The 14,534-nt window shown below is 44.8% G+C and overlaps 1 protein-coding gene across 1 annotated transcript in view; it reads right to left on the bottom strand.

The window, feature by feature from the left end:
• Positions 1–14,318, bottom strand: part of LOC311248622 (sortilin-related receptor-like) — a gene marked incomplete at its 3' end in the record, with an annotated part of 29,076 nt that extends 14,758 nt beyond the window's left edge. Inside the window, exons 1-6 of the mRNA XM_084339478.1 lie at positions 14,248–14,318; positions 12,362–12,450; positions 11,016–11,194; positions 8,445–8,631; positions 5,391–5,519; positions 1,888–1,973 (exon numbers count right to left, since the gene is read on the bottom strand). Coding sequence (XP_084195604.1) covers positions 1,888–1,973; positions 5,391–5,519; positions 8,445–8,631; positions 11,016–11,194; positions 12,362–12,399 — 619 coding nt within the window. The remainder of the gene's footprint in view (positions 1–1,887; positions 1,974–5,390; positions 5,520–8,444; positions 8,632–11,015; positions 11,195–12,361; positions 12,451–14,247) is intronic.
• Between the last annotated feature and the right edge of the window lie 216 nt (positions 14,319–14,534).

Raw genomic sequence — 14,534 nt, 5'->3', positions numbered from 1 at the left:
TGATCCGGGCGACAGTGTCGTGTCATTCTATTGTCCCCAACGAGCCAGCGGCCTCCTGCCTGATCGTCTGTCGATCAGTCATCGTGAAGGTTCGAGGGGAAGATATGGCCAAAAATGTTTTTCATATCGTTCTATATCGATAATTATTAGGGATGTCCGATACTATCGGCCTATATCGGGATCAAAATGTGATATTGGAAAATATCTGTATCGGTTTTCAAAAAGAAAAAAATAATAATAATAATAATTAATATTTCTATAACCTTTATTTACCCAGGCAAGCAAGTAAGAACAAATTCAGATTTGATTTATTGTCAAAAGTATGCATAATGTTGTGTTAATTCCACAACAAGAGATATGTAATGTTAATTAGCTGAAATTATTCCGTTTTTTGGGGGGGGGGGGGGGGGGGGAACCCTGCATATATATATCGGTATCGGTTGATATCGGTTGATATCGGTATCGGAAATTAAGAGTTGGACAATATCGGTATATCGGTATCGGTAAAAAAGCCAATATCGAGCATCCCTAATAATTATCGATATTTAATATTTAATCCATAAAGATTAAAGACCTTTCTGATTCTGATATCTGATATCTCAAAATCAGAGCTATGTATCAGACCTTTGTTGGTGTAAAATATCTTTTTAAATGGAGGAACTTCCGGGTTTCATTAGCCTCTTAACATACTAATGTACTGGATAAGGCTTTAGTCTGTGGACCCATTGTGTTTTCCAGGTCATACCTATCAGCTGGAACCTGTAAGAGGCCTCTGTTTGCAAGAGAATTACCATAAAATGAAAGTAAAAAAAAAAACGTAAGTTAAAAATTCAAAAAAAACACTAGTGATTATTCCTGTTGTGGAGGAAAATTCAGAGTGTTTCCTTTCAAAAGAGACCAGACTCATGCATGTGCTATAAGTATAAAGTATAATAAATTGCAGATTACTTTGGGTATGCAATTTTCAGGCGTTTTCAAACGAATTTGCCCGCCTGTTAACACATTCCCGGCCATTGGAGGCCGTCTAATCTCACTCTATAAAGCCAGCATTTCAAAACAGACTTGCATTGTGCGTGAGGCTGTTTGTAGAGCTAAATCTATACTTTATACTAGTATTGCTATCTGTCCATTCTCATCGTCAATTGAGACCATAAACCGTCCCTTCAAAATGGCTTAAAGAAATAATTTTTTCATCAATACGTTCACATTTTATAGCCTCGTGAATATAAGCGTTATATGGGATTTGTGCTAAGTATATTTCCTGGAAGGCGAGATACAGGGCGCTAAGCTAATAACATTAAATCGAACAGCGTTTCGGCCCTACAGAAGCTAGAGCTAAAACGCTAAATGCATATTGTCGGTATTCATGGTCAACCATGAATGCATGAAAGGGGGGGGGGGGGGGGACGTCGTTTCTGATTATTGATTACCAATAACAGCGTTAGCCTCAGTAGCCACATTCGCTGATCGCCTGGTTGGCTATGATAACAAGGCCTGATCAGCGTGTAATTTACGTGAAAAATATCTTACCGTGGGCCGGTTGGATCCCCAAAAGGATTTCCCAGTTACCGATCGCCATCTGGTAGATCGATATGTCCATTGGCTGATGATATATTCCTTTACTGCATAGTGAATTCGGCGTCGCAAAAGGTATTCCAAGCTACAGGCTACACGTATAGACTCCAGCTAACAGTAAACTCCATTCAAAGTAAAAAAAAAAGGGAACACTGCATTATCGAGACAGCGCCCCTACGAGGATCTGGCCGGTAATGCACTTTTCAGAATTCCAAGAGTGGGGTAAAAACACGGACATGTCCGTGGTTGGCCGGGAACCAGTTAAGAGGTTAAGTGCGCCCTGATGTTTCAGGACGAGTGGAGGGTGTTTACCTCCGACAGGACAGGGCAGCATCTCTCCGTCCAGCCTGGCCTCCACGTCCCCCCCGCTGCAGCTGTCACCCGACACCTTCCTGTACCTGCGGGTCAAGAGGTCACATGGTCACAACCATCAGCTGTCACCCGACACCTTCCTGTACCTGCGGGTCAAGAGGTCACATGTTCACAACCATCAGCTGTCACCCGACACCCTCCTGTACCTGCGGGTCAAGAGGTCACATGTTCACAACCATCAGCTGTCACCCGACACCTTCCTGTACCTGCGGGTCAAGAGGTCACATGGTCAACCCTCCACAGGGACGCGTCTCTCCACCAATCAATCACTTCCAATCAGTGTTGTAGTCGAGTCTCGAGTCCCCAGTGTTAAGAGTCCGAGTCCAAGTCGCCAAAGAAGAGCCAGAGTCAAGTCCGAGTCTAGTCCCCATTACCCTAGTCCCCATGGAGTCACTACAACACTGCCTCTCTAACACTAACCCAGGACTGGAGTCACTACAACACTGCCTCTCTAACACTAACCCAGGACTGGAGTCACTACAACACTGCCTCTCTAACACTAACCCAGGACTGGAGTCACTACAACACTGCCTCTCTAACACTAACCCAGGACTGGAGTCACTACAACACTGCCTCTCTAACACTAACCCAGGACTGTAACAGAGGGTGTGATCACATGACCTAAAGAGATCCAATAGCTGAGGACGACGATTCTGACATTTGGTCACGCTAATCCGGCATTTACATAAACACGTAGCCATGGATGTTATTATTATAATTTCTTATATAAATAACAGTTTTAATGAATAGTTATGTATTTAGGAGGTCATATTATTGTAACTGGAGCAATACTCGGAGGTCACACACACGCACCATCTTTAGACATGACCTCTTCGCTCACTGAAGCCTGTAGAACCAAGCGTTTCATATGGAAATACATGTAAATGGAGGCAGATTCTTGCTGCAGACATTGACTTAATGCTAATGGTCTTTATGCTAATCAGCCACAGGCTGCCCTGTACACTATAGATCTAACAGCAGCTCTCTGCACTATAGAACTAACAGCAGCTAACCCCTCTACACTATAGAGCTAACAGCAGCTAACCCCTCTACACTATAGAGCTAACAGCAGCTAACCCCTCTACACTATAGAGCTAACAGCAGCTAACCCCTCTACACCACAGAGCTAACAGCAGCTAACCCCTCTACACTATAGAGCTAACAGCAGCTCTCTGCACTATAGAGCTAACAGCAGCTAACCCCTCTACACTATAGAGCTAACAGCAGCTAACCCCTCTACACTATAGAGCTAACAGTAGCTAACCCCTCTACACCACAGAGCTAACAGCAGCTAACCCCTCTACACTATAGAGCTAACAGCAGCTAACTCCTCTACACTATAGAGCTAACAGCAGCTAACCCCTCTACACTATAGAGCTAACAGCAGCTAACCCCTCTACACTATAGAGCTAACAGCAGCTAACCCCTCTACACCACAGAGCTAACAGCAGCTAACCCCTCTACACTATAGAGCTAACAGCAGCTAACCCCTCTACACTATAGAGCTAACAGCAGCTAACCCCTCTACACTATAGAGCTAACAGCAGCTAACCCCTCTACACTATAGAGCTAACAGCAGCTAACCCCTCTACACTATAGAGCTAACAGCAGCTAACCCCTCTACACCACAGAGCTAACAGCAGCTAACCCCTCTACACTATAGAGCTAACAGCAGCTAACCCCTCTACACCACAGAGCTAACAGCAGCTAACCCCTCTACACTATAGAGCTAACAGCAGCTAACCCCTCTACGCTACAGAGCTAACAGCAGCTAACCCCTCTACACTACAGAGCTAACAGCAGCTAACCCCTCTACGCTATAGAGCTAACAGCAGCTAACCCCTCTACACTATAGAGCTAACAGCAGCTAACCCCTCTACACCACAGAGCTAACAGCAGCTAACCCCTCTACACTATAGAGCTAACAGCAGCTAACCCCTCTACACTATAGAGCTAACAGCAGCTCTCTGCACTATAGAGCTAACAGCAGCTAACCCCTCTACACTATAGAGATAACAGCAGCTAACCCCTCTACACTATAGAGCTAACAGTAGCTAACCCCTCTACACCACAGAGCTAACAGCAGCTAACCCCTCTACACTATAGAGCTAACAGCAGCTAACCCCTCTACGCTATAGAGCTAACAGCAGCTAACCCCTCTACACTATAGAGCTAACAGCAGCTAACCCCTCTACACCACAGAGCTAACAGCAGCTAACCCCTCTACACCACAGAGCTAACAGCAGCTAACCCCTCTACACTATAGAGTAAAAAAGTACAACTGATCCAATTTTCTCACAAACTCACTAAAACCTCACAAACACCAGCAACTGAGCCTTCTCAGTGGTGTCATTTTTTTTTATTCCATCACAAAGCTGTTTAATCAAATCATCAGCCAGTATTTCCGTTATTCTGGTTGCTGTGCTATCTGAGGAGGCTTTGCTTTTGTTTGCCTTCAAACATGGTCTCCATCACTTCAGTCATACATTATTTTATTATGTATACAACAGAGAATGGCTTCTTGTGTTTAGCCAACACCCATGCCACTGAGTGAGGACTTGGTTGCTTTTTGTCGTTGAGACATAGCTTTAACAATAATTCTGCTTGCAGCTTGATATGATGATTTCATTCCATTTATTTTTGTGGTTCTTAGCACTGAATTTTTGAGGAAAGGTTGCATCAAAATAACTGTTTTGTTTCGTAGTGGCGTTTCAAATTGACACTCTTCACAAGAGCTACCGTTTCGTGGCATATTAGGCATATTGGTTTGGTGCTGGGAGGATGAACGCATATTTTTTCAGTCCATTCAGCATGAGCATGCCATATTTTTCTACTAACTGCCTGCTGGCAAAACTAGGCTAACTAGCTACATTTATCTCACAGAGATACTGTAAAACTGGGAATGAGGTTACTAGCTACAGTACCTGCAGATTAGACTACCTGTAGATACACTGTCAACTCTCGCTCTGACTCGGACCCGCTGAAAGAGACGACACGCATTCTGTGAAGACCCGCCCTACTCTGCTCTGATTCGCAGGCTGTGTGGGGGGGGGGGGGACACTGCCGGACGCTGAATGTGATTGGACCAGAGTAGCCAGACAGACACAGACAGGCAGAGACAGCGGGGAATTTCGAGGATGCCTGCCATACGCACTGGATATATTTTCCTTCCACTTGGTATCACACTCCGGAATCACGTTTTCAACCAAGTCACTAACGTAACGTTGCCGTCATGGGCCTGCGCTATGGTAGCCTACAAGTGACAAAATAAATAAAACATCCAACTCGCACAACGACTCGGCAACAAGTTGCGCGCGAGGCCGCACTAACACTAAACTTTGATGTCAAGTAGGGGGCCGCAAAATATCATCAAGCGGGCCGCAATTGGCCCGCGGGCCGCGAGTTTGAGACCCCCGCTAGAGAGCTAACAGCAGCTAGCTTACCCCTTGCTGCGGTGGTAGATGGTGCCCACTGGGCAGGGCACTGGAACGGCATACAGGTTGCCCGAGAACTCTGGGTCCGGCGCACAGACCTGGAGAGACAGGTCCTCACTCAGCTTGAAGCCATAGTCACTGGGGGGGGAGGAGGGAGGAGAGGAGGGAGGGAGAGAGAACAGGGGGGGGGGGGGGGGGAGAACAGGGGGAGGGGGGAGGAGGGAGGAGAGGAGGGAGAGAACAGGGGGAGGAGGGAGGAGAGGAGGGAGGGGGAGAGAACAGGGGGAGGGGGGGAGAGAACAGGGGGAAGGAGGGGAGAGGGAGATAGAGAGAGAGAGCGAGAGAGCAAGAGAGAGAGAGAGCGAGAGCGAGAGAGAGAGAGCGAGAGAGAGAGAGCGAGAGCGAGAGCGAGAGAGAGGGAGCGAGAGAGAGAGAGAGAGAGAGAGAGAGAGAGACAGACATCCAGTTAGGCTCTGCACTCTCTCCACTAGTAGCCAGACCTGGCATGCATTTTAAAATATGTGTCTCATGAATTCAATCATTTTCAATCGCTTTTCCCCAATGCCTTTTTTTAAGCGGGAGGCGGGAAAAAGGGAAAAAGGATTTGGTATTTTGTATTTATTAGTTAACACTTTCGGCGCCATCCACTTATATATACGTGTTTGCTCGGCAATTGTTCAGCGCCAATACGTTTTTTGGATAGTTTTTGCTTTCGATTTTAATATTCGATTCAATGTCACGGACCTGTATGTTGCCGTTAAGAGGCATACTGGGACCCTGCGGGTGCAGTACCAGGCAGATCCTGCTAGGTGGCAGTATCGAGAGTGCAGTAAACCCTGTTCCAGACCGTGTGTTACATTTAAACCCCACCGGGCGTAGATTTTTAGTCCAGGGAAGCCTAGAGGTTCACTCGATCACATTGAAACGTGTCCAGGGCACTCGATGCATGCGTTGTGCCGGATTATTTCGTGGAATATTCTTTTTTGGAATACCCCCGATCAAAGGTAAGGACTATCTGACGTCAATTCCAGCTTGATCGTACAATGTTTTCATATCGATCCAGCTGATCAGCGTGTGTGGTGTTCAAAACGAATGTCGTTACTGGCCATCAAAGCATAACCCCCCCCCCCCCCCCTTCATGCATTCATGATGCCTATTATATACATTTGATTTGGAAATAGTAGCGTGTCCTGGCAAGAAACACCAACGCTTATAGCAGAATTCACGTAGCGCCCTATAACTCAGCTTTTCAGGAATTATCCCGGATCACTCCTAAACTATACAATATTCACCACGGGATAACGCGCGAACGTATACATGAAAAAATTATCTCTGTTTTGCATGTTCGACGGAAGAAAGTCACTGTCAAATGACCATAGTATTGTCTCCATAGCTATAATATAGAATAATAGATATAGCTCTACAAACAAGGTGACGCACCCCTATCTTTAAAGCGTGGCCTAGCTAGAACGGGATGAGGAAAATGGCCGGCGCTGAATGAGTTAAAGCCCAACCTCCAGGTTAAACCCTACTGATCAATTATGGGTAGTTTACATCATTGGTATATAATTTCATTATTTATTTTTTTCCATTTGACACCGGAAATGCCACTCTGAAAGAGTTAAAAAGGTCCACGCACGAATAACATGCACGCGCGAATCAAAAAAGCTTATCAAACGCCGACGTCACAACAGGTCAACAGGACAACAGGTGCATATTAATGAGCCGAATCTAAAAGCTTATCAGACGCTAGCACCTAGCACGGCCGTGACGTCACTTCAGGAAACGTATGCCTTATGTCCGTCCGGGTCATAGTACTAGATCAATGGTGGCTCACTCGGTGCATCACAGTTAGCCTATATCTCCGCCGTCCCTGCTACACGCAGTCGGGACCACTACACTCACTGACGTTAGCCTATAGCCCGCCGTCCCTGCGGGTGGTTCTCTCCTCTTTGTGTGCCCCCGTCCCCGCGGAGGAGCTTGTGGACTCGACGGCGGCCGCGGCCGCGGGGCGCCGGAGCCCGCAGCGCTAGTTAGCTCATAGCTATCGTGTAACACTAGCCTTTGCGGGCTCGGGCGCCCTGCGGCTGCCGCCGCCGTCGCGTCCATGGGCCCCCCGGCAGGGCACCCGTGGGGACGGGTCGGGGTGTACAGAGAGGAGAGAACCATTTTGGGTCGGCCGTTCATGCCGGCCAGCGAGCCGGATGTCGGGATATGTTGTTAGCACAATAGCTACCAAGCTAAGCTATGTTATCTACTAACGTTATAAACACAATATGTGTACAACGACACAATGATTTACATTATTACAAATATGGTAACGTGGTTGTGGCTTTTACAAATAGTGGTTAGCTTTAGAGATGGATGGATGGCTATAATCACGGAGCAATAGTGAGGTGAAACAGATACATTTCCATTCGGCTAGTAGTAGCAAGCATATATCTATGGTAGCAAGGCTCTCTGCCTGCCACTAGCTGTGTGACTCTCAGCGCCCCCTGGTGAGCCCCCTGTTGTCCTGCACCTGTTGTGACGATTACACACGCACGTTATGAACCATTGATTAAAATATGCACGTGCGTGGTGATTGTGTTGGGCAGACAAAATGTTTGATAAAAACACTAAAACTGGGTCAATTTCAATACTTTTTTTTCCCTTCTTCATGAAAGCCACTGTTGGCCTAGTCCACATTGTTTATTGAACAAAAATACAACGTGGAGGTTGACCTTTAAGTTTGAACCTGTATTTCTTATTTCTTATTGTCCTGTCATTATTATTATTATTGTTGATGTCGATGTTGTTTTGTTGTTGAAAGAAAATTTAAAAACGTAAAAAAAAATATATATATATATATATATATATATATATATAAAAAAAAAAAAAGGGAATAAAATGAGAGGAAAAAAGGACAAACTTTGTGATTCTGCTGCATATATTGTGTCTGATATCCGTCTCGGTATGTGTGTGTGCGTGTGTGTGTGCGTGTGTGTGTGCGTGTGTGTGTGCGTGCGTGTGCGTGTGCATGTGTGCGTGTGTGTGCATGTGCATGTGTGCGTGTGTGTGTACCATTCGTAGTCCTGCCGGGTGCAGGAGCAGTTGGACGCGGTGATGGGCCGGTCGTAGTCCTCGCCGTTGAAGCAGGTGGCGTGAGGCGTGCGTCTCTTGAACACCATCTCCCTGCCCAGCAGGCAGTCGTTGCCGCGCTCGTCCGACGGGGACCAGCGCTTGTAGTCGGCCTCCGAGCAGGGCACGCCTGAGAGGACCACACACATGCGGAACATTATTAGCACTGGTAAGCCATCTAGCTTGGCTCAGCAGTTAGAAATTACTTCTGAGCACGGTTACAACACTAGAGGGGCCGCTTCTGGTAACATCAGAACAAAATCAGCACCAAAAAAATCAAATTTTCTCAAACTCACTGGCATATATAGGTCAATAGCACTCTGGAATGCTCTGCCGAAAAACATCTCACCCACAATACATAATAAAATTACTTTCAAAACAAATATTAAGAGATATCTTGCAAACATGTCAAATATGTAACTGTTATCTGTGTATTATATATATATATATTTTTTTTTTGTTTGACGGGAATGTTAGATTTTATAATGTGAATTTGTATATTTGTATTAATTTTTTATTTGTGTTTTGTCAAGTATGTAACTGTTATCTGTGTATTTTATCTTTTTATTTTTTTTGTTGTTTGACAGGAATGTTAGATTTTATAATGTGAATTTGTATATTTGTATACATTTTTAATTTGTGTTTTGTTTTAATTTTTATTCGTATTCTTTGTTGTACATTTGTATTGTATTTGTTTTGTCTAGGACCCCAGGAAGACTAGAGGCTCTTTCATGAGTCTCTAATGGGGATCCTTTAATAAACATAAACATAAACACACAATGAAACATGTGGCATTTGGTGGTTGCATTTATCCAAAGTAGTAGTAGTAGTCAGTGTTTCCCACAGGATTCTCAGAGACTATGGGGGGTGAACCTCCGACCCTCTAGGGGGGTGCGCAGGTAACTTTTCTTTTTTTGGGTACATTTTAAAGTTAAATGCATCAATCTGGTGCACTTTGAGAGCAAAATAAAGAGGCTAGATCTATGATGAACTTTGTGCTCAAAACACAAAATCGCACTAGACCAGTGCTTCCCAATCCTCTCTCTCCTCGAAGCACCCCAGCCGTTCAATGTGTTTGTTAAATTCCACCACCAGCACACCTGATTCAACTTAACTAGGCGGCACGGTGGTGTAGTGGTTAACACTGTCGCTCACAGCAAGAAGGTCCTGGGGGTTCGATTCCCGCTTGGGGACCAGGTTTCCATGATGCCAGGTACCCAGGTGGGGTCTCTCCCGGGCCTTTCTGTGTGGAGTTTGCATGTTCTCCCCCTCTGTGCTCGCAAGGGTTTCCACCCCGATAAGATAAACCCAATGGAAAAACATGCACAACAGATCGCTAACGCTGTGGCGTCCCTGACGAAGACGGACAGGAGCACTTGGATTGGTCCCCGGGGCGCGGCTCACGTCGACGCCCCCTATCTGCTCCCAGCTGCCCATGGGGGGGGAGAGACGACGGGATGGGAAAAGTGCAGAGAGACATTTCATCGGCGACTCAGTGCATGTGTGTGTGTGTTCCTGTGGGTCGCCCATCTCGCGCGTGTGTGTTAAACTGCATGACAAATAAAGACTTCTAGTCTAACCAATTAACTAGCCCTTTATTAGTTGAATCAGGTGTGCTGGTGGTGGCATTTAACAAATACATGGAACGGCTGGGGTGTCACTCTCTAGGACAGGTTTGGGAACCACTGGACTAGAGCAGACATTTGAGCCATCAAAGAAATTAAGCAAAAGTGGTTACCTGTGTTGAACTGGTTTATTTTTTAGAAAATAAAAAAATAGACTGGATTACTATTACGACTACTACCACTGCCAATACTACTGATTAGGGATGTCCCGATCACATTTTTTTGCTCCCGATCCAATCCCGATCATGTGATTTTGAGTATCTACCGATACCCAATCCGATCAAATTATTATATATATATTTTTTTTTTATCCCAATTTCTCACATTACATTCACCCGGAATGTTGACGTTATCCAGGGCGAAAAGTTAACTTCATTCAAGCGAGGCATTGCAATCCTTGACATAAATCATTCGATGTATAATTAAATCAAAGGAAATGCGTTTGGGTCTGAGAGTGTGGCTGGTCTGCCGTTCTGCAGCTGGATACTATTGGTTTGTTTTGGCAAAATTCAATAAATAAATGAATGATGATATGCAATTTAAAACCAAAACTAAGGCCTCAGTATGAGTTTAAGACGTGAACATGGTCACGTTTGTTGAATAAAAAATTAAAAAATTTAAATAAAATAAAAATAAAGAAAATACAGATTTTTTTTTTGCCGATCCCGATCTTCGGAAAATCACGTGATCGGATCGGGACATCCCTACTACTGATACATCCCTATTGGCAAACTTTATATTAAAAAAAAATAGCTCAAAATGTTCATTATACAACTGTGGCAGGACTAATTAGACTGTGGCCCGTCCTACCCCCTCCCCCCCTCCCTCCCCCTCCCCCTCCCCCTCCCCCCTCCCCCCTCCCTCCCCCTCCCCCTCCCCCCCTCCTCACCCAGCACGTCGGAGGCGTTGACCTGCAGGATGAGCCAGCTGTGGCGCTGGTCTGCGTAGGAGCCGAAGATGGTGAAGACGGTGCTCCGCTCGCCCGGCTCCGTCAGCAGCTGGTAGACGTACACCTCCCGCTCCGAGAACTGGAACTGCGTCCAGGTCTCCCCCTCGTTGGTGCTGAACCTGGCAGAGGGGGCACAACAGGTGGGTTGGGGTACCGGTGGTAACCCGTCGTCGGTACCTTTTCTCTGTACTTTAGTGTCTACAAATGTAATCTACCTACCTCAGTTGTAAAAAAAAATGTGTCCAAACTTCTAATTATTTATTAATCGTTATTATTTATTTAGAACAATTTGTTAATATATATATAATATATAATATTGCAGCAAGCGAGCGTTGTCTGCATCTAACTTTGTAAAGTGTAACCCACACTTGCGACAGTTTTCGCCCCGACTGCTTTGTTGTTGTTGAATCGAGTCAAATCCTAGGTGAGTGTTGTGAACGTTGACGTGAACGTGCGGCACACTTCGTTTTGCGGTAAACAAAACGTTGACGCCATCGGACTTCATTTTAAAAAAAAATGTGGGCTTCACCTATTGTGTACCTCCAGTCTCGAGTTACAAGACGAAACAGGCAACGAGAATCGGACCGGTCACCTCTGATGGCAAAAGTGATTGACCCCCTTTGTAGCCGATGAAATTCTGGAGCCAGGGGTCGTCTCCCACGCGAGGACCGATCGCAACGAGAAAGACAAAAGAAGAATCCGGGGAAGTTCTTTGTTTCGACTATAGCGCCTCGGAATCAATGGCTATGAATTGAAAATGGGGCACCCTGATGTAAACAAGACACACGTTTTTCTCTGGTCTGCATCCCCTTAACAACTGTGTGTATTGTTGAGCCGTACTGTATTGTATCCATTCTTCAATCTGTTCAATAAAGTTTTCAAACACACATTTTCTGTTGGATTGTTATCAACTTTGGACCTGTACTAGATAAGACTTCAGGCTATGGAACCATTATGTTTTCCAGCTCATACCTCTCAGCTGGAACTCAAAAAACAGGCATCTGGCAACAAGTCAACAGAAATCTGAGTAAGCAAAACTTTTACTTCAGTGTGTTCAAAACACTCTGTAACTATTTCACTAGCACTCAAGAGTGATTCGTCTTTGTTGTGGAAGAAAGTTCAGAATGTTTTCTTTTTCGAAAGAGACCAGACTCATGCTGCATGTGCTATAAGTATAAAGTATAATAAATCACAAATTACTTTGGGTATGCAATCGTCAGGCCGTGTTGTGCGAAACTATAGCCCCATGTTTGCCCCCCGATGCTAAAGTAGCGAGCGACACTCACTTGAGTTGTGTGGTGGAGCCTCCCTGGGCGATGGCCATGAGGATGCCACCGTGGTCGCCCCACGTGTAGAAGTGAGGTCCGGCCAGCGCCTGCGAGGTGGAGGCAAGGCGGTTTACATTTTACATTTAGTCATTTAGCTGAACGCTTTTATCCAAAGCGACTTACAAGTTCTGTACGACAAGTCAGCAGGAAGGAAGGAAGGGTGCAACTTCTATCAGCTGAGTAACAATGTTCATCAAAGTGTTGAGTGCTACAGTGTAGGTTAGTTTATTAGGACACGTGCATGACAGAAAGCACGGTTAGTTAGGGTTAGACAGCGGTTGGTCGACGGCGAAAGATTGGACAGGTTTCGGCTGCTGTCCTAACTGTGGTGGGCAGTTCGTTCCACCATCGTGGGGGCAAGGACGGCTTCTCCTTTTGATGACCCTCCCGGAGCTCCGATAGGAGTGGGTCTGAGACGGCCAGTTAAACGGTTAAACGAAGACGCTTTTCGACTCGACAACATAAACATCCTAAATGGACCGGGTTTGATTTCCTGTCCGTTGTTGATATTAGCGAACGCTGCAGAGCGCCGTGCAAGCTGTTCCCCCAGACACCACCATCTGTGTCTCTGCTGTGTGTGTCGGTCGGTTACCCTGTAACACTAACCCGTCCGTCCACACTCACTGCACACACATCCAGGGGGGTGAAGTACTCGAGTAATTGTACTTTGTTACAATACTACTGTTTTTGGGGATTTGTACTTTGCTAGAGTATTATTAGGTTTGTATACTTGTACTTTTACTCCATTACATTTCCTTACATTTAAAATGCAGACCTACAAAGTACAAATCTCCAACCATTTTAATTAGTATATTTTGTTTCTCTGGCCGAACGAACGTTAACGTTATTAATCCTGCGGCCGCGCTTTATTTAAAAACAGCCAATCAAATCCCCATCAATGGAAAATGAACCCGCCCATACCCCACGCTGATTGGTCCTTGTGCAAGACTAGAAAGCGGGGATCTTTGATTAAACACCTGCTATCAGAAGAATAGACAGTCAATCAATCAATCAATCAAATTTATTTATATAGCACGTTTAAACATGACGCTTGTCAACCAAAGTGCTTCACATAGCTAAGCTAAGTACAAAGAAAAGTATAAAATAAACAGAAAAAAATAAATAAAAAAATCAACGGCTAGATAGACAAAGGAAAAACAGAACAACACGTCAACAAGTACGGCAAGAGTCAGAGTGAGTCAGGGAAGGCCAGGCGATATAGGTGGGTTTTGAGTTTTGATTTAAAAGACTCGATGGAGGGGGCAGATTTAATGGACATGGGGAGAAAAAACGTTTTTACTTTGACTTTTTAGTACTTAAGTACATTTAAAAGTAGAAACTTTTTTACTTTTGCTCAAGTGTGTTTTTAGCCAGATACTCTGACTTTTACTTGAGTACGATTTTGAGACGGTACCCAATACTTTCACTTAAGTATAATTTCTGGGTACTTTTTACACCCCTGCCCACATCCACATGCACTGTAAACACTCACCTTTAACATTCACTTTAAACACTTTTAACACCATATTTGATCTATTTATTGTAAAAAGATTTGCACTACATCTCCTACATCATACCTCATTTTAGCATTTTGCATTTTTTTTTAAGTTTGCATTTCATTGTTTAGTTTGTATATTTTGTATAGTGTTTGGACTTTATTCTTTACTGTATGAAGCACATTGTCAGGGGGCTCATACAGAACCAAGCATTTCACTGTAATGTACTTTTATACGTGACGAATACAATAGTTGAATGTGTGTTCTCACAGAAAGGTCAGGTTAGGATTAGGGTCAGGATCAGGGTTAGGGTTAGGGTTAAAAAGGTCTAAATGAAACGGCACTGACCTCTCTCCACCGGGCGCCGGCGCTGCTGGAAACGTAGACGTTAGGCTTGTTGGCCAGGCTCTTCCCTACAGACCCTGAGACCAGAACAGAGAGAGAGAGAGAGACACAGCATATCAAATCAAATCAAATCTTATTTATTTGTAAAGCCCGAAATGAATGAATGAAGTTTATTTTTCTGTCTTGTTTACAGATAAATCAAAAACACACTTGTGTGTGGACTTCAACCCGTCACTAAAGCTATTCCATAATTTTAACTCCCAACATTTAAACACATCTAGCTTTTACAT

The sequence above is a fragment of the Notolepis coatsorum genome (assembly GCF_963971535.1).
Source record: "Notolepis coatsorum genome assembly, contig: SCAFFOLD_1574, whole genome shotgun sequence".
NCBI lineage: Eukaryota > Metazoa > Chordata > Actinopteri > Aulopiformes > Paralepididae > Notolepis > Notolepis coatsorum.
The sequence above is the reverse complement of the archived record's forward strand: the minus strand, read 5'-3'. Positions and strand labels throughout refer to the sequence as shown.